The 23712-nt window shown below is 54.1% G+C and overlaps 1 protein-coding gene across 2 annotated transcripts in view; it reads left to right on the top strand.

Moving 5' to 3' along the window:
• The first annotated feature begins 7762 nt into the window (after positions 1-7762).
• The window catches only part of EXOC6B (exocyst complex component 6B), a 267635-nt gene continuing 251685 nt past the window's right edge, over positions 7763-23712 (top strand). For both annotated transcript variants that reach the window (XM_069014854.1, XM_069014852.1), the window contains exon 1: positions 7763-7949. In XM_069014854.1, coding sequence (XP_068870955.1) covers positions 7837-7949 — 113 coding nt within the window. In that variant the 5' untranslated portion in view covers positions 7763-7836. The remainder of the gene's footprint in view (positions 7950-23712) is intronic.

Raw genomic sequence — 23712 nt, 5'->3', positions numbered from 1 at the left:
ATTCCTGATCCCTGGAAGCACTCAAGGGGACTTGGAACAACTGGTGGAAGGTGTCCCTGCCCATGGCGGGGGTTTGGAATGGGATGGGCTTTAAGGTCCTTTCCAGCCCAAACCATTCTGTGGTTCTAAGCAGGAGTGAGGGCTCAGGAAGGATTTCATTTTTAGCTGATAAAAGTTGCTTGTGCTAAAGTCGGGTAAAAATCCCATAAAATATCAGGGGGAAGGAACTGGTGACAAAACGAGCCCAGAGGTGGAACTGAAGGGCAGAACTGCAGGGAAGTTATGGAATTCCAGAATGGTTTGGGTGGGAAGGGGTCTGAAATCCCATCCCGTTTCACCTCCTGCCATGGGCAGGGACACCTTCCACTATCCCAGATGGATCCAAACCCTGTCCAGCCTGGCCTTGGGCACTGCCAGGGATCCAGGGGCAGCCCCAGCTGCTCTGGCAATTCCAGCCCAGCCCCTCCCCACCCTCACAGGGAAGGTCAATCTCTAAAACTCCAGAAGTTGCTCCACATCCCTCCCACCCTGGCACAGGGGGGACTCAGTGCACTCCAAACCCCAGTGGTGATGTGGACGGATCCCATGGAATTCTCTAGTGCTGGGACAACACAGGGCAGGCCACTCTCGTCCTTCATGGAACCGGGGGCAGATGGAGCTGGATCCGGAACAGGGAATAGCAGGAAATCCACAAAACTCTCCCATCAGTGGTCAGGCTCGGGCTGTAGTTGGGAGAAGCAGCAATTGGTGTCAGGGAATCACAGACTGCTCAGCCTTGGAAAAGCACTCTGGGAGTCCAACCATCCCCAGCACTGCCCAGGCCAGCACTGCCCCGTGTCCCCAGTGCCACATCCGCAGGGCTTTAAACCCCTCCAGGCATGGGGACTCCACCCCTGCCCTGTGTCAGTGACATCAGAAATCCAGAGGGATCTGTGGGCAGCCCCTTCCAGGGAAAGCCAGGAGGGTTTCCAGAGGGGAAAGCCCATCCCAGGGCAGTGGGAATGCCGTGGAGCTGGGAATGCCCTGCTGGGACACTGCCAGGGCTCCTCGGGGAGGAAGCTCTGAACTCCTTGGGCACAGGACTGGCACCAACAGCTTTCAGGAGGAGCCCTGGGGATCTCTGTCCCGTGGCAGCAGGGCAGGGCTGGCACTTGCCACCCTGGCTGTTGTCACCGTGGCTCCGCAGCAGGGCAGGGCTGGCACTTGCCACCCTGGCTGTTGTCACCGTGGCTCCCGGGGGCTGCGGGCAGGGCGGGTGTGGCCTCACTCCTGAGCTCTGCTGTTGGTTGAGTGGCCCGAAGGCCACCCCAGCTGTGGGACCCCATCGTGTTGACAGCTCGTTGTGTCACCTCCCAGGGACACCGTGGCTCGGGTGATCCTGGCTCCGGCTGTATCCAGCTGGATTTACGGCAGGAAGGATAATGGGATGGGCTGAGTGGCACAGCAGGATCCTCGCTCCTGCAGCTGTCTGTGATGAGAAGTGGAGTGTGCAGGGAGGAAATCTCCCCTCATTTTGGGATGAGAGGTGGGATCTCCCTCCTGCTCATAAATTGTGGCCCCTCCTTTGCCATCCTGCAGCCCCAAGCACAGAATTCCCATTTGGAGCAGCCCTGGGGTGGGGATTCACCTCTTTGGTCTTCAAATCCTGCCTCAGTGAAGCTAAGCCATTCCATGTGGGATTTGGGAGCACTTTAGAAACACACAGCTTGCCAAAAGATCTTCACCCCAAAATTGCCACCAGAGATCCCTGAGCTGTATTTAATTAAAGCAGAAACTCAGATTTGAAAAATCCTCCTCAAAGGCTGAAGCCAGAACTCCACGGCTGAAATCCATCTTCAGTCTGTCTGAGGTATTTTCCAGTATTCAGATGAAAAGGCGGAATAAAACACATGAGAAAACAAAAGTTGTGTTTAGGAGCATCCAGGTGTGTCCCAAACAGGGATTTGGGGAACACACAATAGTATTAGGCTTAAAACTCGATTTCAGTCCTTAAATGTAACACAGAGCAGGACTTCAAGCACCGAGCGCTGTGGCTGGAAAATGTGGATTTATCCTGCAGGAATACCTGGCGGAAGACTGGAATATTTTGCGGCGATGTGGACGGATCCACGTGGGGGCAACCAACGCCAGGGAGCCAGGGCCAGGCGAGGGCACCTGCCCGGGGTGCAATCCCTGTGAATCACCCTGCGGAGCCCCTGGCATTCCGGGCTGGCTGCTGCGGTGGCATCCGAGTGTGCGGGATGGTGGCGGGCGGCGCGGAGGGAGCTGTGCCCGGCAGCAGGAGCAGCCCTGTCCCTGTGGCTCCTCTCCAGCCCAGCCCTTTCCCTTCTCCCAGGAAAGGGAAGCCGAGCCACGAGCATCCCGCTGGACAGGGCAGGATCGCATTGCATGGGCACAGGGGGTGCTTGCAGCTGGCACCGCTTGGAAAGATGTGGAATGCGGCTGAGGGAGGGAGTAAATGAGAGGCAGGCGGCTCTGCGGGAGCAGGGATGTGTTTATTCCCTGGGATCGGCGCGCAGGGTGCTAAAGGGCAGCCCTGGAGAGGGAACTCCAGGAGCAGGGATGTGTTTATTCCCTGGGATCGGCGCGCAGGGTGCTAAAGGGCAGCCCTGGAGAGGGAATCCGGGAGCAGGGATGTGTTTATTCCCTGGGATCGGCGCGCAAAAGGGCAGCCCTGGAGAGGGAACCCGGGAGCAGAGATGTGTTTATTCCCTGGGATCGGCGCGCAGGGTGCTAAAGGACAGCCCTGGAGAGGGAACCCGGGCTGCCGCACCCCCAGAGCAAACAGGAGCGATGCCTTCGGGGCTGAGTCAGCACCGGGCGTTGTCACTGCGCCGGGAATCCCGGGGTTTTCCTTGTCCGGGGAGGGGAAGCAAAGCCCGAGGGTGCCCAGCCTGCTGAGAGCTGGAGGTTTGGTGAGGGCAGGAGGGAGAGCAGGAGGAGAGGGTGGGGGTGGAGGAGAGGAGCGTGGAAGCAGCTCCAGGACTCCAGTCCTCATCCCAAAAGGAGGCACCTGCCCAGAGAAGTTGTTTGAGGTTCCCGGAGCGTGTCTGCAGGAGGGGTTTTCCAGGTGAACAGCATCTGGCCTCGTTTGATCCTCTCTTTCCACTTTTAATTCCCGGGTTTGTGGCTAAACCCGTCATTCCACTGGGAAATGTTTTCCTGAATGGCTCTGGAGAGACCAGATTTAAGCTTGGCTTGGCATCGTGCCCTCCTGTCACTGCTGGATGGAGGGGAGGAGAGCATGGAGCCACCTGGAAGATCCAGCAGGGAGAGGGGGAAGTGGAAAAGGAAGGAGAGAAGCCAGGAGATGTTGCAGGAGTTCAGCAAAGCAACCGCACAAAATGAAACCCCCAAAATAAACACGAGAAGCTTGAGGTTGTGAAGTTAAATTTAAAGGAGATAAATTCTGATAAGGGTATTGCTCCAGGGATTCGGGACAGCTGCTCCCGGGTTTGGGAAGTCATGGACAGAGGCAGATTGTTGAACCAGCAGGGAACTTGCACACGAGGCTCCTCCAGCTCCCTGACCCACCCCATTGATTTTTTTAGGAAGTTTTGGTCCACTAGGGAAGTTGTGGAGGCCTGGAAAACGCTGCAAGGTCAGCAATGAAAAGGGAGAGGTTTTAAAGCGTTATCAGGCTGTTGTCAGCTCCATAAAACCCAATTACATGGAGCTTCATTAGGAGGAAATTAAGGGAACATAAAAGGGTTAATGGCAGCCAGATGGGTTCAAGGCAAACAGAATCTGTCAGGCAAAGCCAGTCTCATTTTTCAAGGACTGTGAGCTGGGCAGAGCCATCTTTGCTGCATTTGTGTCGGCCTCACCCGATGAGTTGATGAATAAATCCCAACAATACCCATTCAGCATGTTTACAACAGGGACTGGGGGAATAAATAAATCAATAAATCAAGGAACTTCTTGTGGACAGGCTCTCAAATGGGGCAAAGTTTGTGTGGCAGCAAATAACAAGGACAAATCCCGGGCAGACGCCAGCAGCGAATATTCGTGTGAAGGTGACCAAGTGCCACGCGTTTGGGGACAAAGAGTGGGGCTTTTCTTATGGGATGGAACGTTTCATCCCTGACCTGAGCAGAGCTGAGGGCGCTGGGGGGGAATCAGCTGGACCTGAGGCTCGGGGTGACCCTGTGGCCACACAGCGCTGGGGAGGAGCAGATGGATGGTGTTCCCTTGGTGGTTTGGTTTTGGGGGCCATTTGATTTCTGTTCCTTGCTAACCCCACCCTGGGCTCATCCTCAGCAGCACCGGAGGTTGAGGGAGGGGATTTTGCCCCTCTGCCCCGCCCAGGTGAGACCCCACCTGCAGAGCTGCCCCAGCCCTGGGGAGGACGTGGAGCTGCGGAAAGCAGGCGGGAGGAGGAACCCAGAGATGCTTTGAGGGTTCGAGCACCTCTGATACAGACACAGGCTGGGAGAGCTGGGGATGTTCATCCTGGAGAGGAGAAGGATCCGGGAAAACCATATTGCAGCTTCCAGTGCTTAAAGGGGTTGTAAGAAAGAGGGAGAGTGACTTATTGTATGAGCGGATGGTCATAGGACAAGGGAAATGGTTTTAAACCAGAAGAGGAGAGATTTAGATGGGATATTGGGAAGGAATTCCTGGCTGGGAGGGTGGGCAGGCCCTGGCACAGGTTCCCAGATCAGCTGTGGCTGCCCCTGGATCCCTGGCAGTGCCCAAGGCCAGGCTGGACACTGGGGCTTGGAGCAGCCTGGGACAGTGGGAGCTGTCCCTGCCCATGGCAGGGCTGGCACTGGAGGGGCTTTGAGGTCCCTCCCAACCCAACCCATTCTGTGACTTTAAATTCCTGTCTCTGGGATTTTGAATTCCCATCTCTGGGATTTTAAATTCCCACTCTGTGCTCACAATCCCTTGTACCACAATCCCCTGGGCTGAGCAGCCTCCTCACAGCAGATCCAGTTCTTGAGATCCTCATTTGTGACAGCACCGAGCCAGCCCTCAGAACTGTCCCTGGCCCTGGTGCCAGTCACACCCTGTCATTAAACCCACCAGGGATCGTTACCAGCCGCTCCCTCCTGGCCCTGCTGTTCAAACGCGTTTAAATCCCAGGAAGAACCGCTGCCTGCAGGAATATTGGCTCATTCCCAACAGCACAAACCCCGCTAATTTCAATGACAACAATAATCCTCTTATCTGCTGGCAGCAGTGGCACCCCCAGATGTCACCGCGGCGCCGGGTGTGTCCCGCACGGACAGCCCGGGATGCATTTCCATGGCCGCAGGCAGCTCCCGGCAGCGGGCTGAGCTCCAGCGCGGTTCAGTTACCGCTGGGCTGCTCCTCGCAGGGCGAATTCCTGGAGGGATTGTCCCTGTGCTGCCGGGAGGGATCGCTGGAAGCTCCAGCCTTCCTTCCCCAGGGATGCCCGGCGTCTCCAGAGGAGCTGGTGGAGGCTCTGCAGTGCTGGGAACAGCTCCCGATCCAGCCCCAGATCAGGATCCATCCACCCTGCCATTTTCATCCCCTTTCCTCCCGCTGCTGATGCGTCTCTTCAGTTCTTGGTCCTCGGAGAGCTTCTACAGATCCCTGCCGTGACACTGTTGGAGGACAGATTTCCTGCCTGCTGTCACATCCGAAGTGACACCGTGTTAGGGAAGCGATGGGAAGAGTTGGTGAACTTCACGTTAACCGAGGGAGTTGGAGCGAGTCTGGTGAGGAGTGGCTGAGGAAGTTGGGAAGATGCTGGAGAATTCCTGAGGGAGCTGGAAAGGGGCTCAGGCTGGAGCAAAGGAGGCTCAGGGGGGACCTTGTGGCTCTGCACAAGTCCCTGACAGGAGGGGGCAGCCGGGGGGGTCGGGCTCTGCTGGCAGGGAACAGGGACAGGAGGAGAGGGAACGGCCTCAGGCTGGGCCAGGGGAGGCTCAGGGTGGATACTGGGAATATTCCTTCCTGGAAAGGGCTGTCCAGGCCTGGCAGTGGTGGAGTCCCCATCCCTGGAGGGATTTAAATCTGTGTGGATGTGGCACTGGGGACATGGGGCAGTGCTGGGGGAGCCTTTGGGCTCAATGATCTTAAAGGTCTTTTCCAGCCTTAATGACTCCGAGTTTTCACCAGGCTTTCCTTGCTCCTCCTGTGTTGCTCCAGTAATGGTGCTTCATTTTGGGGAGCTCTTTTATCCCCTTCTCATTTCATTAGATGACAATACAGGAACGAGATGATCTTTGAGGTCCCTTCCAACCCCAACCATTCCATAATTCCGTGTTATTTGAGCCAGCAGCGTTCCACCTTCACAAGCAGCAGCGGGGGAGGCCCGAGCTGTGCTCACACAATTGGAATTTTTTATTTATATCTCAGAGGGTGAAACAACGGAAGCAAAGGCAGAAACCCGCGGCGGTATCCACAGTCTGGGATCCCTGCTCTCCATCCCATCCCGCTGTATCATTCCCGTGCAAGGACAGCACCTGATAAGGTGTGGCTGGGGACGGGACACTCCAGCACTGTTTTCCCAACACGAAATGGTAACGGTAACAACCATCTGCTTCCAAAGGGAGTCACATCGGGAGCGGCAGCGAGGAGACCTTGACCTCCAGGGATGTTCCTGCAGGACGCCGGTGTGCTCGGAGGGAGATCCGCGGTGTCCTTGGATCCCACAGCCCAGGGGGACGCGCCGCGCTCGGCAGCGGGCGGGGTGGGGCAGGATCAGCTCAGAGGCGGGTCGGTGTCTGCAGGAGCTCCCTCGTGGTAGGGAAGAGGTGTGCTGATGGCTTCACACACGGTTCCGGGGGTGACAGGCGTGGGTGAGAACGGCTTCGAGATGGGGCTTGATGTCTCCATGAACTTCAAGCGGCGGGTTTGTCACAGCGCCCGGACAGCCTGACTCCTGACACAGACAAGTGTGCCGGCACGAGCCGGAGTTTCTGACCTTTGGGGTGAAATGCCGGGGTCAAGTGGGATGTGTGGCAGGCGGTTCGGGAAGGCTGCACCTTCCTGGTACCTCAGCAATGGGGGAAGGAAGAGGGCAACAAGTGGCTGGGAGTTTGGGATAAAGGAAGCTGCGCCCTCCAAAACCTGGAGAGAGAAAACCCCGCGGGCGTGTGCCCCAGTGGATTCTGCCTGTGTTTGAATGAAGCTTCAGGACTCCTCTGCCTCCTCTGCCTCCTCTGTCTCCTTTGTAGACACCGGCTTTCCGCAGCGAGATTTCCCGTGCGCTTGGGACCGCAGCCAACGGCACTTTTTCAGGGTGGTGGTGACATCGTCTGTGGGGCTGAGGGACAGGATGGGAAAGGAGGAGCAGGGTCTGCCTCTGCTCGGGGCAGGGACACGGGTTCTTTCCTGCTGCGATGTCACAGCGGTGTCACTGCCGCGGGGCTGTGTCCCCTCCCGGGGTACAACACGGGGACTGTGCCGTGGGGCTGCGTCCTCCACGGAGGTGTCCGAGCCACGGGGCTCTGTCCTCTCACGGGGAGGACGGGGTCTGTGTCCCCTCCAGGGGTACGACACCGTCCCCACCCAGTCTCCCGCCGGCTCCCCTCGCCCCGCGGCCGCCCCTGGTCCGTCCCCCCCCTCGCTGGGCGGAGCGGCCGCGTAGGCCCGGCCCCCTCCCGGACTACATCTCCCATGGTGCCGCACGCGCCCGGCCCTACTCGGACTACATTTCCCGTGGCTCTCCGTGCGCCCACCTCCCCCCTCCCCGCACTACATCTCCCGTGGTGCCGCGCGGCGGGGCCCCCTCCCGCACTACATGTCCCGTGGTGCCGCGCGCGGAGCGGAGCGGGGCCGAGCAGCCCCGGCGGTGCCGCTCCCGGCGGGGGGGGCCGGGCCGGGCCGGGCCGGGCGGGGCCGCGCAGGTGGAGCGGCCCCATGGAGCGGCCGAAGATGGCGGAGCTGGAGAGCCTGGAGACGGCGGCGGAGCACGAGCGGATCCTGCGCGAGATCGAGAGCACGGACACGGCCTGCATCGGCCCCACGCTCAGGTGCGCGCCCTGCCCGGAGCCGCGGGCGTTGCGGCGGGCGCGGGGGGGAGCGGGGCATCCTTGTCCCTCTCGGCTGCGGCTCCTCGGAGCTCCGGGCATGGGGAGGGTTTCCCAGGGCTGTGCCGGAGTTTCCCGGGGAAAGCCGCTCGTGCCCTTTGTCGGTTTCTGTCACTTTGACCGCGCCGCGGTCCCGTCCGCAGCCGGCACCCCTCGGGCTGCCCGCGGCTCCTTTGTTCTCCCGCCCAGCCCCTTCCCCCGCTCCGCGCCCCCCGCCCCGGGACAGCCCCGCTCCGTCCGCGGGGTGCCGAGCCCGCCCCGGCCCGGCAGCGCTGCCCCTTCCCTGCTCCATCCATCCCCCTGCGTCTGCCGTTCTTTTGGGATTTATTTGTGCGGCAGGGCGGCTTTTGCTCCAGTGGCTTTGTGGTGTTAATCTAAAAGGTGTGTCCGATGAGGAATCACCCGATTCCTCAAAAAATGCGATTATTTTAGCTCAATTATCCGCACCTAAGCCCTGTTCCGGCTTGCTGGACCAAGTCAGCATCGCTGCCCTGAGATGCTGAGATAACTCATCCCTCCTTCCCCGCCTTTAAAGTGATGCAGAAGTTCTCCAAATCCACCCAAAATGTTGTCTGAGCGCAGGTGTGTGTGTGTTATCCCCTGGATTAGGGGCGGTATGAATGGAGAGAGGATATTTATAACTGCTTGTAACCACATTCTGATCGCTGAGAGAAGGGGGGAGACAGGAGCGTTACAAAAATACTCGGGTTAAAATGGGAACAGCTGCGTTATCTCGGAGTTAAATTCGGGGCCGAGTTTGGTGCCTGTCGTGAGGGGAATTTGGGGTTTCAGCTGCTCCTCGTCAGCCCCAGGTGCTGCGAGGGAGGGAATCGGTGCCAGGTGGGGATGGTTGGGTGCACTCAGGGCTGGAGCCCCCCTCGCACCCCTTCATTGCTGTGCCTTCGGTTTCCCCAAGTCATGGTTTGGAGCCGCTCCTGGGGCCTCTTTACAAAGCAGGGGCTCGGGGCTGCGGGACTCGCAGCGGTGCTGCAGCGCTGGCACGGAGCTCGAGTGGCAGAGCCTTGAGTCTGTGGAGCAGCAGAGCTCTGGATTCGCTTCTGAGTCCCCCATTCCTTCGTTTATTTGGACTTCTCGCGGTTTTCTTCCCGGAGTTCTCCCGGGAAACTTTTCAAGGTAACCTGAACAGCGGGAGGTGCTGGGAATTAGATTTATTAATCCTCAAAAACTGGTTTGGATGGGTGGGAACTGCCGGGATGAAGAGTGTGGGTGGGTTTTTTTCCCATTTCAGAGGACAAAGTGCGGCTGATCTTGTTTCTTGGTATTAAAGTTAGGTGAGGAGTTGGGCTTGATGTGGGGCTTTGCATTCCCACAGGAGAAACACTCGGAGTGTCTGGGCTGGGAGAGGTTTGGGTTTTACTCATTTGCTGTTGGGTGTGGGGATATTTCAGCAGGAACATGAACGAGCAGCAGGGATTTGGGGTTAATCTGCAGCAGCTCAGGGTAAACACGAGAGTCAGGAGAAGAGGATGGTGGAAACTTCTTTAAAAAAAAAAAGGTGACTCATTTCTTGTGGGCATCATGGAATAATTGTGTGTCCAGGAGCCAGGCTGGCTTCTCCTCCAGGACCAGCATTCCCAGAGCACGGCTCCGAGCCTGGCTGGAGTGCCCAGGGTGCTGCTGCTTGGGTTTGCAGAATTGGGGTTTTATCAGTTCCTGCTCCTCCTTGGTTTGCAGAATTGGGGTTTTGTGAGTTCCTGCCCCTCACTGGTTTGCAGAATTGGGGTTTTATCAGTTCCTGCCCCCCTTGGGTTTGCAGAATTGGGGTTTTATCAGTTCCTGGTCTCCTTGGTTTGCAGAATTGGGATTTTGTGAGTTTCTGCTCCTCCTTGGTTTGCAGAATTGGGGTTTCATCAGTTCCTGGCTCCTCGGAGATGTTCCCGGGGGGCCGGAGGGATTCAGATGGGAAGTGCAGGGCCCAGCCCTGGATCTGTCTGGGTGGGTTCGTGTCCCGCCCAGCAGGGAGAGCTTTGGGGTGGGAAAGGCCGAGGGCAGCAATTGCTGCCCTAGGGCCGGGCAAGGAGGAGGCTCCTCCTTGAAGTCCCTTCCAGCCCCGCTCTCCCTCTGGCTCTGGGGGCTCCATTGTGCAGCTCTGGGAGACAGGAATTGCTTCCCAAATGGGAATTGGGACCCAGGGAAGCGCTGCCCCAGTCCCGGGGCTGTGAGGAGCTGGGCCAGGGCTCTGTTCCCCCCCAGGTATGGGGTGTTTGGAGGACACCGAGCTCGGGGATCTGTGGGGAGCTCTGTGATGCTCCTGGAATCAAAGCTGGGATGTCTTTGCTGCTTTTCAGCCTCTCCTAATTCCGCCCGTTGCTTCTAATTCCGCTCCCTTCTGCTGGTCTCATTCCTCTTTTTCCCTCTCTCTCCTCACACCTGATTTTACAGAGTAATTTTGGGTCCCCTCTTGGTCTGGGTTTTGAAGAATCCCTTAATTCTGCAGGGTCGGAAAACCTTGTAGGGGAAGAGAAACTTCCTGGCTTAAAAAACCAGCTCTTGGCTGAACTCTGACACCCAAGGGCCCTCATTTTTATTGCGTTTAATTGAAGTTTGTTGCTCTTTCTGTCCCCTTGGGCTGGGTTTGTATTTATTTTTGGGGGCAGTCGGTGATATCCTGGCCCTGGTCGCTGAGTGGGGATGGGTACCAGTGGGGTTTTCTCATGGCACCCCATAAAACGGGGTTTGTAACCTCCCCCCTTTGCCCTGTGCTCAGCCTGGCCTCCGAGGGCTGTCCCTGTGATATCTGAATTTCAGATCTTTTAAAAGCAGCTCTTGGCTGCAGCCTGGGCGCGTTCTGCCGTCCTTCCCTGCCGCTGCTCCTCTGCAGTGTCCTTTAGCACCCGCTGTCACCTCCTGCCCCGGGCTCAGCCCGGATTAAGTCACTTCTTAATCTCCTCTCTGGTTAAACAGCTTGGGCTGTCCCTCCCTGGGCTGCTCTCGGGCCGCATCGGCAGCTTTTGGGCGTTGATGAAGGATTTTTAAGCAGCGTTTGATAAATTCAGGAGGTTTTTAATCAGCGCCTGATGAGTTCAAGCCGCCCTGGGAGGCCGCACAGGTGTGCTCACAACATTTTTGTGTCTCTACTTTAAACTCAGATAAAATCTCATCACCCCACAAAATTAATGGAAAAAACCAAAAATGACGAGAAAATCTCGTCGTGCTGCAAAATTCAGCTTTTCCCTGAGAGGCTGGAGCTGCCTTCCCTCCGCTCTGGCAGGAATTGTCCCTTTCGGGGTGGTTTCCCTGGAGCTCGCTTATCCCTGGCGTGGGTGGTGTCCCTGCGCCTTTCCTGCCTCTGGCAGTGCCGGGTGCTGGCGAGGCTCGGCATTCCCAGGTGCTCCTCGGTATTCCCTGCCTGATTCCGGGGCTTTTGTGTCCTCTGCCGAGCAGCTCCCGCTGCTTTTTGTTCGCTCGGAGGTGTGTGTTTGCTGTCCGGGCTGTTCCTTGCTGCTCCAGGCTTTATCAGCCCTCTCGGGGCTGGTGCTTCCCGGAGTCCTGCTGGAAAATCGGGGATTAATCAGCCAGGCTGGGCTTTTGTGTAAAACCATCCAGATCTGGAACTCTGTTCACTAGAATTGTTTAGTTGTTTAAATTATTATTTAATAGTAATTAAATTGATAATAGTATTTTAATAGTAATTAAAATTGATATAAAGAATGTTAATAATATATTCTATAATAATGTTATAGAATATATAACATATAAAATAATATATAACATATAAAATAATATATAACATATAAAATAATATATAACATATAAAATAATATATAACATAAAATAATATATAATATATAAAATAATAGATAAAATAATAGATAATATATAAAATAAATATAAATATATAAATATATAAATAGATATAAATATAAACATCTATGTAAAAAGATATAATTTTCAAGATATAATATATAGTATACTATTTAATAGATATTTTTATATAATATATAATAGTATAGTATATAAAAATAAATATCAATATATAAGAGTCTAGAACTAAATATAAATATAGATAATAAATATAAATTTTTATATATAAATATATAATTGTTAATATATATAACTATATATAGTATACTGTTTAATATATAGTAATATATAATATGAACAATATGCAATATAAAAATAGATATAAATATATATAATAATATATAAATATAAAACAGATAATAAATATTTATATAAAAATATTTTTAATATAAAAATAATTTTAAATTATAATAATACCACATATAATAGTTAATATAAAGAAACAGTAAATTGCACATTTAAATTCTTTATTATTTCTCCTGAAGCTCTCTGAAATGTAAATGTAAGTGCAGGGGTGAGAGCTGGGAGCCAGCTGGGGTGGTCTGTGCCGAGCAGCTCCTGCCTGGCCTTACAGCAGCCCTGTAGCCCAGCCGTGTTCCCGAATTCCTTTTGCAGTTATTCCCATTCCTCCTCCGTGCCAGGGGCCGGCATTGGCTTTTCCATGCCCGTTCCCTGTTCCAGCGTCGTTCCGTGGCCGTTCCCTGCCTGTGCCCGGGTCAGCTGAGATAGAGGAGCTCGAGGTCCTCCTGCCTTCGTTTTTTAGGATTATGGGGCTTGTGAATGGAATGTTTGACAGGTCAGGGAGTCATGGAATGGTTTGGGTGGGAAGGGCCTTCCCTGATCCTGTTCCACCCACCTTCCGCTGTCCCAGGCTGCTCCAGCCTGGCCTTGGGCACTGCCAGGGATCCAGGGACAGCTTCCCTGGGAATTCCAGCCCAGCCTCTCCCTACCCTCCCAGCCAGGAACTTCTCGAATCCTGAGCTGGGGCTGATGCCCTGGCCAGGGAATGTTCTCTGGGTTATTTTCTCCTACAGCTTCCAAAGGAGCTGAGTTGGAATTCTGACAGCCCTGGGGCATCTGGGATTCTGGAGCTGAGCTTGGAAAACTGAGGCTTTTCCCTTAGAAACCTGGGGATGGAGCCCAGCAAGTGCTGGGATTGTTCCTGAGCCCCCAGCATCTCCTGAGCTGGGAGCTGTGCCTTTGGTACGAGCTCTGCGATAGACTCCGATGGAAAATGGATCTGGGTGGAGAAATAGCCCGGCTAAAGAAGGTTTGCCTGTGGGGTATCCCGGATTTCCAGGAGTTGTGTGGGGATGGGAGAGAGGGGTTTGGTAGGGACGGAGCCAGGGCTGAGTTTTCTGGATTTAGAAAAGCTCGGGGAGTTTGTCCGGGCAGGCACAGAGCTGGGTTTGTGTCCGGTGTATTCCGGAGTGGGGGAGCAGTGAGGGAATTCCTGGTCCCTCCTGGGACAGCTTCCCTGGGATTGCCAGGCTTGGTCCATCAGCCTCAGGTAGGAGAGGGGAAGGAGAGCCTGGATCAGCCTTGGGATGAAGGGGACCTTCCCTTCCTTCCATTCCTGGTCCGTGCTCGTGGACCCTGCTGGGGCTCGCTCAGGGCTTGTGTCCCTGTTCCCACCTCCCGGGAGTCCCTGTCCCAGCCGGATCTGCTCCCTCCACCTCATCTCGGCCTTGGTTGTGGCTTCCCGGTGTCCAGGCTGGCGCTGGCGCTTGGGGCAGGCGCTGCTCTGCCTTCCAGCGGTGCTGTCACACCCCGAACCCGGCCGTGTCCCTTCCCTGCCGTTCCCGGAGCCCAGGGAGCAGGAGCATCCCCTGGAGCTGGAGGCTGCCGAGGAGGGGGCCAGGCTGGCCCGATGTTTGCTGTGGGGGTGACACGAGGACGATGTCTGTGGTGCAGATGTGGGACGAGGAGGAGCGGCAGCCTCTGGATGAACGGCTCCCCTGGGAGATTCCGGAGCGGAGAGGGAGCTTCTGGTGCCTCCTGGGACAACCTTCCCTGGGATTGCTGGGCTTTGTCTGTCAGGGTAGGAGAGAGGAAGGACAGCCTGGACCGGCTTTGGGGTTTTCCCCTTCCTCATGCCAGGACTGAGAAATGTCTCTTGAGGGTCCCAGGCTCAGCAGGAATTGAAATCGCCCAGAATTCACCCAAAAGCCATCCCCAGGATCTGTAAAACCCCCTGAGGCTGAACACTGAGAGCTACAATGCCACTGAGTGGTTCTGACATTGTCTCAGCTCCATGAATCCCATCTCCCATCAGCCCCATCCCTTTTTGCTGGGCAGTAATTCATGGAATATCAACTCCCAGCAAAGAAGCAGCAGCAGAGGCTGTCTAGACAAGAGTGCTGGCCACAGAGTTTGCTCGGGAAGCTGCCTGCAACAGCTCTAAGTTGTCTGCTCATAAAAACCTCCCAGGAGCTTTTGAAGGATCTTTCAGCCCATTTTCCTGCCACCCACACAGGGAATCTGCAGGAAAAAAAAGAAATCCCAGTCCTGATTTTTCTCTCCTGAAAACCAGCCTGGGCCTCTCCTCGTGGGTCTGTAATTGAGTGGCTTTTGAAGCAGAGCTCCTTGCAGTGCTGCTGGAATTGTGTTCTCATTCCCTCTGCTTTGGCTGATGCTGGGCAGCTCCCGAATTTTTTGGTGGGGAGGAAGAAGAATCAGGAATTTCTCTTGGGAAATAGTCAGCATTTATGATCCGAGCTGGTCTGGTTTAGTGTGTGGAGCGCTGGCATCGCTGCCTGAAGGGTTATCCTCAGTTATCCCAGGTTTTAGGGATACTTTCCCCTCAGCAGTGCTGAGGTTCTGCAGACAGAGCTGGTGAATCCCTGCAATTCCCATAAACCCTTTTCTCCCAGCTCTGCTGCAATTCCTGAAAAAATACCAGGAATTTCTCCTGGGGAATAGCCAGCATTTATGATCTGGGCTGCTCTCACTTAATGTGTGGAGCGTTGTTACCTCTCCCTCAAGGAATGCCCTCAGTTATCCCAGGTTTTAGGGACACTTTCTCCTCGGCAGTGCTGAGGTTCTGCAGACAGCTCCGAGATGTGAATCCCTGTAATTCCAGAACCCCTTTTCTCCCAGCCCTGCTGTGATCCAAAGGCAACAGCTTGCACTGCTCCATTATTTATACCCTGGATTTTCTTTCTCACCCCAGTCCCTTCCCTTCTGGAATTCCATGAATCCCTGGCAGCAGGGCACAGCTTGGCGAATCCCCGTTCCTGTTCCATGGGGTGCAGGCTCTCGGGAGCACGGGCGATTACGACTGTGAGGGCAGTGCTGAGGGGTGATAAGCTGAAAGGGGAGATTTCCCTGGAATTTCGGGGAAAGGCTGCTCTGCTGCTGCGTTTGGATGTCCCCGGAGCTGCCGCTGGGATGACTTTGCAGTATCTCATCCTGAGCTGGCAGCTGAGCTCGTCCTCGGAGGGGGTTGTGGAAAAGCGGGAGCGTGGCTGCTGATCCCGGTGCAGGCAGAGTCCCGTGGGGTTTCCACCCCCACAGACTTTTTCCTCTCTGCCTTTCTGGCTGTGTGGTTTGAGGAATTTTTGTCCTTTTCCCCCGTAAATGCCACAATCTGGCAGCTCGGGCCGGGGCTGCAGCTGAGGGTCGGAATCGTTGTCCCAAAGGAGAGCAAACAGAACCTTTGGGAAAAGACTGAAAGGGCCGGGATTGCTTCATCTGGGGAAGGCAGGGCAGGCCCACAATCCATCATGGGCTGGGGAGGATGAGGAAAAGCTCGGGGCTGCAGTCTGGGCTGAAACTGCAGCATGGAGAGACGAAGGAAGTGCTCCCTAATGGAGAAAATCCCGGGAATGCTCCTGCATCCAAAGCTTTCCTGAGTTATCCTGTCTCAGCACGGAGGAGTGCTGCTTTTCCAGGGAGACACAGCAAACACAGCCACGTCCTTCCAGGCGTTTCCAGGCTGGACTTTGGGCGCAGTTTGTGCCAGAGATTCTCCGGCCGGGAGCTTCCCATGGATCTTTCCTCCCCCACTCTTCCCTCACCACTGGAATCCTTTCCCGTTGAAGCCTCTGGAGTGCTGAGTTCTGTGGCTGTGTCTTTAATTCCTCTAGGGTGGAAATTTGGTGGCTTTGATTGCTGGGACCAGGTCTAGGCTGGCACAGAGCATTAGGACCGGGTCTAGGCTGGCACAGAGGGTTAGGACCGGGTTTAGGCTGGCACAGAGGATTAGGACTGGGTTTAAGCTGGCACAGAGCGTTAGGAGGAATTTTAACTCGCTCATCTTTTTTTTTGCCTCCCTAGCTGCAGGTTTTTAATGAATTCCCTCTTTTCCCTGGCAGAGCTGCTTTGATGGCTCATTATCCCGCTGCTGTTCTTGCTGTCGCTCCTCACGCAGCTCTCACCTTTCAGGGATGATTCTGGAAGGATCAGAGGGATGGGGATGCAGATTTGCCTGGAGATGTGGGAAGGGGTACAGGGATCTTTCCTGCTTTGCTTTCTCTTTTCCTTGCCCTCTCTGAGCTGAGCTGTGACCTTGACTTGTGGCCCTGCTGTCCCCCCTCCCCAGCGCTGCTTCCCTTGGAGCCCTGCAGTTCTGGGGGGTTTTTAAGGGTTTATAAAGGCTTTGTCCCCTGCCAGTGTCCCTCTGACACTTCTCTTATCCCTTTGTCACCTGATCCTCCCTCAGTGCTGCTCCCTTTGCAGCTTTTTGGCTTTGGAGCCGGTCCAAGGGAATGGTTCTGTGTCCCCTGCACAATGTCAGCTCCGTGTCCCTCCCTTGCGCAAAGCCGCTGGGAAGCGCTGGATTTCGGGAGCAGAGATTTATGATTGCATTTTCATTCGGAGTTTGCAACATTCAAGTGCACTTGGGTGTCCAGATCGCCCTGGTTAACAGGGCTGGCTCCTTCCGAGAGTCCTGGTGAAGGAAATGTGGGAATGCCACCCGGAGGATCTCTTGTCTCCATTGCTCTGTTGTACTTTTTACATATTTATTAACTATTCCGTCAAAAATAGAATAATTCCTACTTCTGCTTTGCCCAGTCACGTAGAAGAGTTTTCCTTGGTTCCCACCCCCTCTCTCTGGCAGCTTTCCTGCTCCTGATGTTTGAAGCAGCTCCTCATTATTCCGATATTAACTGATTAGCTGCTCACACGGCCCTGCTGTTGGCGTGGCTCACTCTGCACGTGTGCTGAGCTGCACTCCAGCCTCTTGAATTTTCCAGAGTGGGAAATTTTTTTTTGTCTCTTTATTCCTTGAAATTCTCCTCCGCTGCTGTTTAACCCCGGTGAGGGGGGGCGAATGTTGAAATTCCCTTTTCAGAGTCGCACCTGGGAGCACAGAAACGGCTTTGGAGCAGCTTCGTGCCACCCACCAGCATTTAACGCTTGTGGCTGCTCCTTTCTAGTTCCCTTTTTGGCTAGGGAAGGGGTGGAACCCCCCACTGCTGTTACTGCCTGGGATGCCGGATGGTGACAGTTTTATCCCTGCTCCCAGCGAGGTTTGGGTGTTTTATCCCATCGTTAGCACCTCAGAGGGATGGAGGAGCAGCACTTCGGGTTATCCTCTGGGAAGGAAATCTTTGGCAATCCCAAACCCTGAATCCTGGCATGGCTCCCTTGCGTCCTACAGGGTGGGAAGGGTTTGGGATTGGGGCAGGCACGGTCTGGCAGCAGTGGGATGGGGAGGTGACCCCCTGGAGGAGGTGGATTCTGGGAATCGCTTCCCTGGGAGTCCAGAGGGTGCTTGGCTCTGCTTCCCTTGGGCTGTCAGGTGCTGAGCTGGGGACCAGCGGTGACACTGGCCTGGCCAAGGGTCCCATCAGTAGGGGATGGTGTCCTGTGCCTATCCCAGATCCAGGGTGGTATTTGGGGGGCCAGGATGTCCCTGTGTCCCTCTGGAATCTCGGCTCCCTCTGCTCATGCAGGTGTGTGACACCCCTGGCACGGGGTGGCAGCAGGGCCAGGGCAGTGCCCGTCCCCTGGGCTGGCACTGCTGGGGCACCTCCAGTGCTGGGGGCAGCTCTGGAGAGACCCTGAGGGGCTGGAGCTGTCCAGGGAGGGGAACGGGGCTGGGAAGGGGCTGGAGAATTCCTGAGGGAGCTGGAAAGGGGCTCAGGCTGGAGCAAAGGAGGCTCAAGGGGACCCTGTGGCTCTGCACAAGTCCCTGACAGGAGGGGGCAGCCAGGGGGGTCGGGCTCTGCTGGCAGGGAACAGGGACAGGAGGAGAGGGAACGGCCTCAGGCTGGGCCAGGGCAGGCTCAGGGTGGATATTGGGGAAATTCCTTCCTGGAAAGGGCTGTCCAGGCCTGGCAGTGGTGGAGTCCCCATCCCTGGAGGGATTTAAATCTGTGTGGATGTGGCACTTGGGGACGTGGGGCAGTGCTGGCCCTGGTGCTGCTGCATTTGTGGTTGGACTCGATGATCTCAAAGGTCTTTTCCAACCTCAGGGATTCTGTGATTCCCAGGGAGCAGCTGTCCAGACTCGCTGTAGGTTCAAGGAGCCACCAGAAGGGCTCTCCTCGGGCTGTGCTGCCACCAGAGCAGGTCCCTTGTCACCCCTGGCCAGGCCTGCAGCTGCTCCAGACTGACCCTTTTGCTGGACACTGTCCTGGTCAAGGTGCTTCCATCCCCAGGGCCATAATTCCTTGAAAAATCTAGATCCAGGAGCTCAGGCTCTGCAGGATTTCCTGTGTCTGTGCTTTCAGAAAGAACCTCCTTTAATAAATCTTCAGGTGCAGCTTTGGGTCATTGCAAAGATTTATTTGGCCAAAGCTCACGGGGACAGGGTGGGATTGTTGGAGTCGCCCTGTGTGGGGTCAGGAGTTGTATTTGTTGATCCTTGTGAGTATTTTCCAGCTCTAAACAATTCCCTGATTTCTTGGGAATGCCCAGGCTGCCGCAGGAGTGAGGATGCACAGTGTGCTGCCTGCTGGAACTTCCTCTCTCTGCTTCCAAACCCATTTGGATTGGGAAAATGAGCATAGGGATAACGGGTTCTGCTGTGGGGGCTGGCAGGACAAACACCCTGCACGGTGCTTCCAGGCCCTGGGACACGAGGGAGCAGCAGGGCAGGGAATCCTCAGCCAGAGGCACTCAGGGAGCTGAGGATGAGCCTGGTCCCATTCCTGCTTTTTGGGTGCTTTTGGGATTTTAAAGTGCGCGCAGAGAAGGAAAGGTCCCAGTCTGCAGAGGGGGCTTTTGTTCCGGACCTCCCAGATGGGTTGGGCTGGAAGGGACCTTAAAGAGCGTCAAGCTCCAACCTCTGCCGGGGCAGGGAATCCCCCACGCTGGCCCAGGAATCCTGGGGAATTTTTAGTGACCTGTTACTGATCTTTGTTTTATGGTTTTCTTCTGCCTGCCCACCCAGCTGGGGCCAAGGGTGCCGAGGGAGAGGGGTGTGGGATGGGACCAGGGCTCAGCTCTGCCCTCGCCACAAAAAGAGCAAACAAAACCTCCTCCTTAAAATCTGTCAGCGATGGGAAGAGACGTCCCAGGTTTTCCCATAAAAGGTTCTCTGAGAAGCCAAGCGTTGGTTTCTGCTCTTTTCCTCCCTCGTGGACATTCCAAAGGGATGGAAAGGGAGAGGATGAGGGTTAGGAGCTTTTTTCCCCTCTCCTGCTGACAAGTGTGGAGCTGCGGAGTAGGAGGAGTTGCTGGAAGTGTGGAGGCAGCTCCAGGCAGGCCTTTGGGGCAGGGACACGGCTGCAGACGTGGCCGGATCCCAAGGGAATGCAAGCTGTGGATAAAGGTGGTGCCTGTTGAAGGAGTCTTTCCCAGCTGTTGCTGTGCAGGTGTGGGAATGGCCCAGTGGGAATGTGCTGCAGGACATGGGGTTAGGACTGGGTGTAAGGAGGGCTGGGCTAGGCCTGGAACAGGTCAGGAGTGGGGAGCTGCTGTGGGATATGGGATGGATGAACCAAGGAAGGGTCAAGTGGTGGTGTCGGAATGGAGGAAACCTTTGGATTTTCAATCCAGAGGGAATTTTCCTGTGGTCTTGGCTTAGGAACCAACCTGGGGGAATTTTCCTGCAGAAGGGAGGAGTCGCATTTGGGAGAAATAGAAAGTCCAAGCTCAGCTCCCTCAGCAAGGACAGAAAATCCCAGACTGACCCTTTAATCTCCCAGATTTCCCTGCTCATCATCCTTCGGATTGGGCTGGAGGGACCTTAAAGCTCATCCACTTCCACCATCCCAGCTGGATCCAAGCCCCAATGTCCAGCCTGGCCTTGGGCACTGCCAGGGATCCAGGGGCAGCCCCAGCTGCTCTGGCAATTCCAGCCCAGCCCCTCCCCACCCTCCCAGCCAGCAATTCCTTCCCAACATCCCACCCCAAGCTCCCCTTTCCCACTGGGAAGCCATTCCCTGCCTCCTGGCCCTCCAGGCCTTGGCCCCAGTCCCTCTCCTCTTCCTCCTTTTCCCTGTAGTGAAATTCTCTTTAAACCGAGGTTGGGGTTTGGATTTATCCCCCAATCCCGAATTCCCGCTATCCCACGTTGCTCCTGGTTGTCTCCTGCCTGGGAATCAGCAGCTCAAAATGCCCATTTCCAGTTGGTGCCGTGCCACGGATCGAGCCGTGCCAGGCAAACCCAAACCCGCCCGCCTTTCCTTGGGAGAGAATTCCAAAATAGGTGCTGGAAGGGAACTCGAGGGATGACACATCCATGGATTCAGTAAAACACGTCAGGGCTGTTTGTGTTTTTGGAAAATGCCTCAAATATTATTGTGCAGCACAAGGGAGGTCAAACCTGCTAAAAATAGTGGGAGAGGAAAAACCCAGCAGTTCTTTGGGCCTCGTTGCCATGAAATGTTGATATTTTTTTTACACTTAATCTCCATTTCTGGATTTTATTTCTTAACCTAAATTTCTGGCAGGGTGAAGTTAACGATAGATTATTTTCTCCCGGGAAGCAAAATCTAATTTTATTCCTGTTTGAGTCTCCCAAATCTGTGCAAAGTAACCTTGAAATGAAATTGTTTTCTTATTTTCCTTAAAATCATCTGTCTTTTGGAGGTATGGGTGAGGTTATGGCTTTTTAACACCTAATTCCAAATCATTCCCACAGCTGCGATGTGGATGCAGCTCGGTTTGGATTCAGGCTCAGTTTTTTAGGTTTTCCCCCTTGAATGGATCTCTGTGTCTTATCCAGGACAAGCTTTAGGTCCTGCAGCTTGAGAGCAAAATCAGAATGATTTTTTTTAAATCATTTTTCATGCTGATGCTCTGATCTGGCTCTGGTCCAGAACTATAAAATGCAAGATTCTTGGTTAAATTCTGCTCCAGACTGGGCTCTTGTTAGGCTGGGCTTTAATTTTTCTTGGAAACTTTGAGTCATAGTAAATAATGACGGAGTTAAAAATGCAAAGTTTGAGGGGTGTCGGTGCTCAAGAGCCCGATTTGCTCCCTGAGTGTCCTCCGAGCCCTCAGGCTTGAAGAGGGAATCACAGCAAGCCCTGGTTGGATCCTCCGTGGGGTTAAACTGCGGAGCAGAGGCTGCAGGCAGTGCCCGGGGCAGGAAAATAAATGGAAGCTGGAAATAAAAGCAGGAAATGCAAGTGGAGATTGAGCCGGGCTCGGCCCGGGTGACGCTGCTGTGAAAAATAACTCGGAGTGGCAAAAAGACAGTCAGGGAGAGAAATGATCCCGAAGAGAGAGACCTGCTGGGAGCAGAGCACTGGGAAGGTGTTGGCAGCGGGAATTCCGTGTGGAAATCCCAGTGCTTTTGTGTTTGGAGCTGGTGGGAGCAGCTGGGGGTAAAGGACAGGCTGGGGGAGGATGGATTGGGAGCAGGACTGGGAATGTTTGTGGATGAAAAGCTCCAGAACCCCCCAGCCCTGGGCTGATCCCAGCAGGAAAGGTGGGAATTCTGTCCCTGGGCCCCCTCAGGTGAGAGCCCACCTGCAGAGCTGCCCCAGCCCTGGGGCCAACAGCAGAAGGACGTGGAGCTGCTGGAGAGAGCCCAGAGGAGGCCCCGGAGCTGCTGCAGGGCTGGAGCCCCTCTGCTCTGGAGGCAGCCTGGGAGAGCTGGGAATGTTCCCCTGGAGAAGGGAAGGAGCCAGGGAGAGCTGGGAGCCCCTTGCAGGGCCTAAAGGGGCTCCAGGAGAGCTGCAGAGGGACTGGGGCCAAGGGCTGGAGGGGCCAGGAGGCAGGGAATGGCTTCCCAGTGGGAAAGGGGAGCTTGGGGTGGGATGTTGGGAAGGAATTGCTGGCTGGGAGGGTGGGGAGGGGCTGGGCTGGAATTGCCAGAGCAGCTGGGGCTGCCCCTGGATCCCTGGCAGTGCCCAAGGCCAGGCTGGACACTGGGGCTTGGATCCACCTGGGATGGTGGGAGGTGTCCCTGGAACTGGATGGGATTTAAGGTCCCTCCCCACCCAAACCATTCCATGGATTCCCCTTCTCTCCCACAGCCTCTCCGCCTCTCTCCGGGGGGATTTCTCCAGCATCCCCTGGCGCTCCCTGGGTGCGATTCCCTGGAATGACTCTCCCGTTCCATGGCACTCCAACCATCCCACGTTCAGAGCCAGCTCCGTGCTGGAGCCCCCAGGTCCTGCTCCGGGAATCCAGGGAATGAGGCCGTTCCCGAGGCTGCCGGAGCTCCGGGAGCGCTGCCAGGGATGCCCGGGGGGGCCGTCGGGGTGGGGCAGGCGCAGGATCCGCGGTCCCGCGGGTCCCTTCCCGTCAGGATGCTCCAGGATTCCGGGGCCGCTGTGGAATCTCTCGCTCCATCCCTGCCGGGCCCTGACGGGTCCCGCATCTTTCGGATGAGTTTTTATTTTCGGAAGCCCTTCTGCACCGGTGAAATCCCGAGGAATTCCAGGCATTTCCCTGTTCCTGGGGGTTGTTTCCTTTTCCGGAGGGGGTTTGGGCACCACGGCTCAGTCCTGGCTCGGGGCTCCCTCTGCTCCCACCTGGCAGCAGATTTTGAGGTTTTAATTTATGCCGCTGCTTTTTAATTTACACCGCCGAGTTTTTAATTTATTCAACCCATCTTTTGATTTAGGTGCTGATTTTTAAAATTTAGACCGCTGATTTTGAATTTCTACATCTGATTTTTGAATTTGTACTGCTGATTTTTTTTAGTTTATGCCACTGATATTTTAATTTATACAGCTGATTTTTAAATTTATACATCTGATTTTTTTAACTTACGCAACTGATATTTGAATTTATACCACGGATATTTTAATTTATAATGGATATTTTAATTTATGATGGATATTTTAATTTATACAGCTGATCTTTAGATTTATTCAATTGATATTTGAATTGATGCCCCTGGTTTTTAATTTGTGCCACTGATTTTTTTAATCTTTGCTGCAAATCCTTCAGATGGGAACTTTTCCTCCTCTTCTCCTTCCTGTTTTAGTTTTAATTTCTTAATTAGCTGATGATTTATGGGGGTAATCCCCAGTGTTAGCTCCTGTCTGGTATTTGTTTAATGCACCCGCCCTGAGTTTGGTGCATTTTCCATCTGTTACATAGAAAAGTTTATAGAAAATATATACTTAAATAGATATCAGCCAATAATACACATAAAAATATAAAAAAATATAAATATATACAATACCCATAAGATTATAGAACTATAAATACAGAAGAAATGGAAAATATAAAAATATTAGTATCTATTCCATGGCAAATATGAAGATATACGCATAGAAAGAGATAAGAAATGTAAAATAAAAATATTAATGTAGGTAATACATGTGGAGTAGAAATATGTATAGACATAAAATGTATAATACACAAAAAATATAAAAATATAAATTTTATATATAATTTAAATTTAAATATATAATGCACATAAATGGATAGTACACATAAAAATAGAAAAATATAATTTAAATATATAATGCACATAAATGGATAGTACACATAAAAATAGAAAAATATAAATTTTATATATAAT

This window comes from Aphelocoma coerulescens, chromosome 4 (assembly GCF_041296385.1).
Source record: "Aphelocoma coerulescens isolate FSJ_1873_10779 chromosome 4, UR_Acoe_1.0, whole genome shotgun sequence".
In the NCBI taxonomy this organism is placed as follows: Eukaryota; Metazoa; Chordata; class Aves; order Passeriformes; family Corvidae; genus Aphelocoma; species Aphelocoma coerulescens.
Note: the sequence above shows the minus strand (reverse complement) of the source record. Positions and strands in the feature narration are given on the sequence as shown.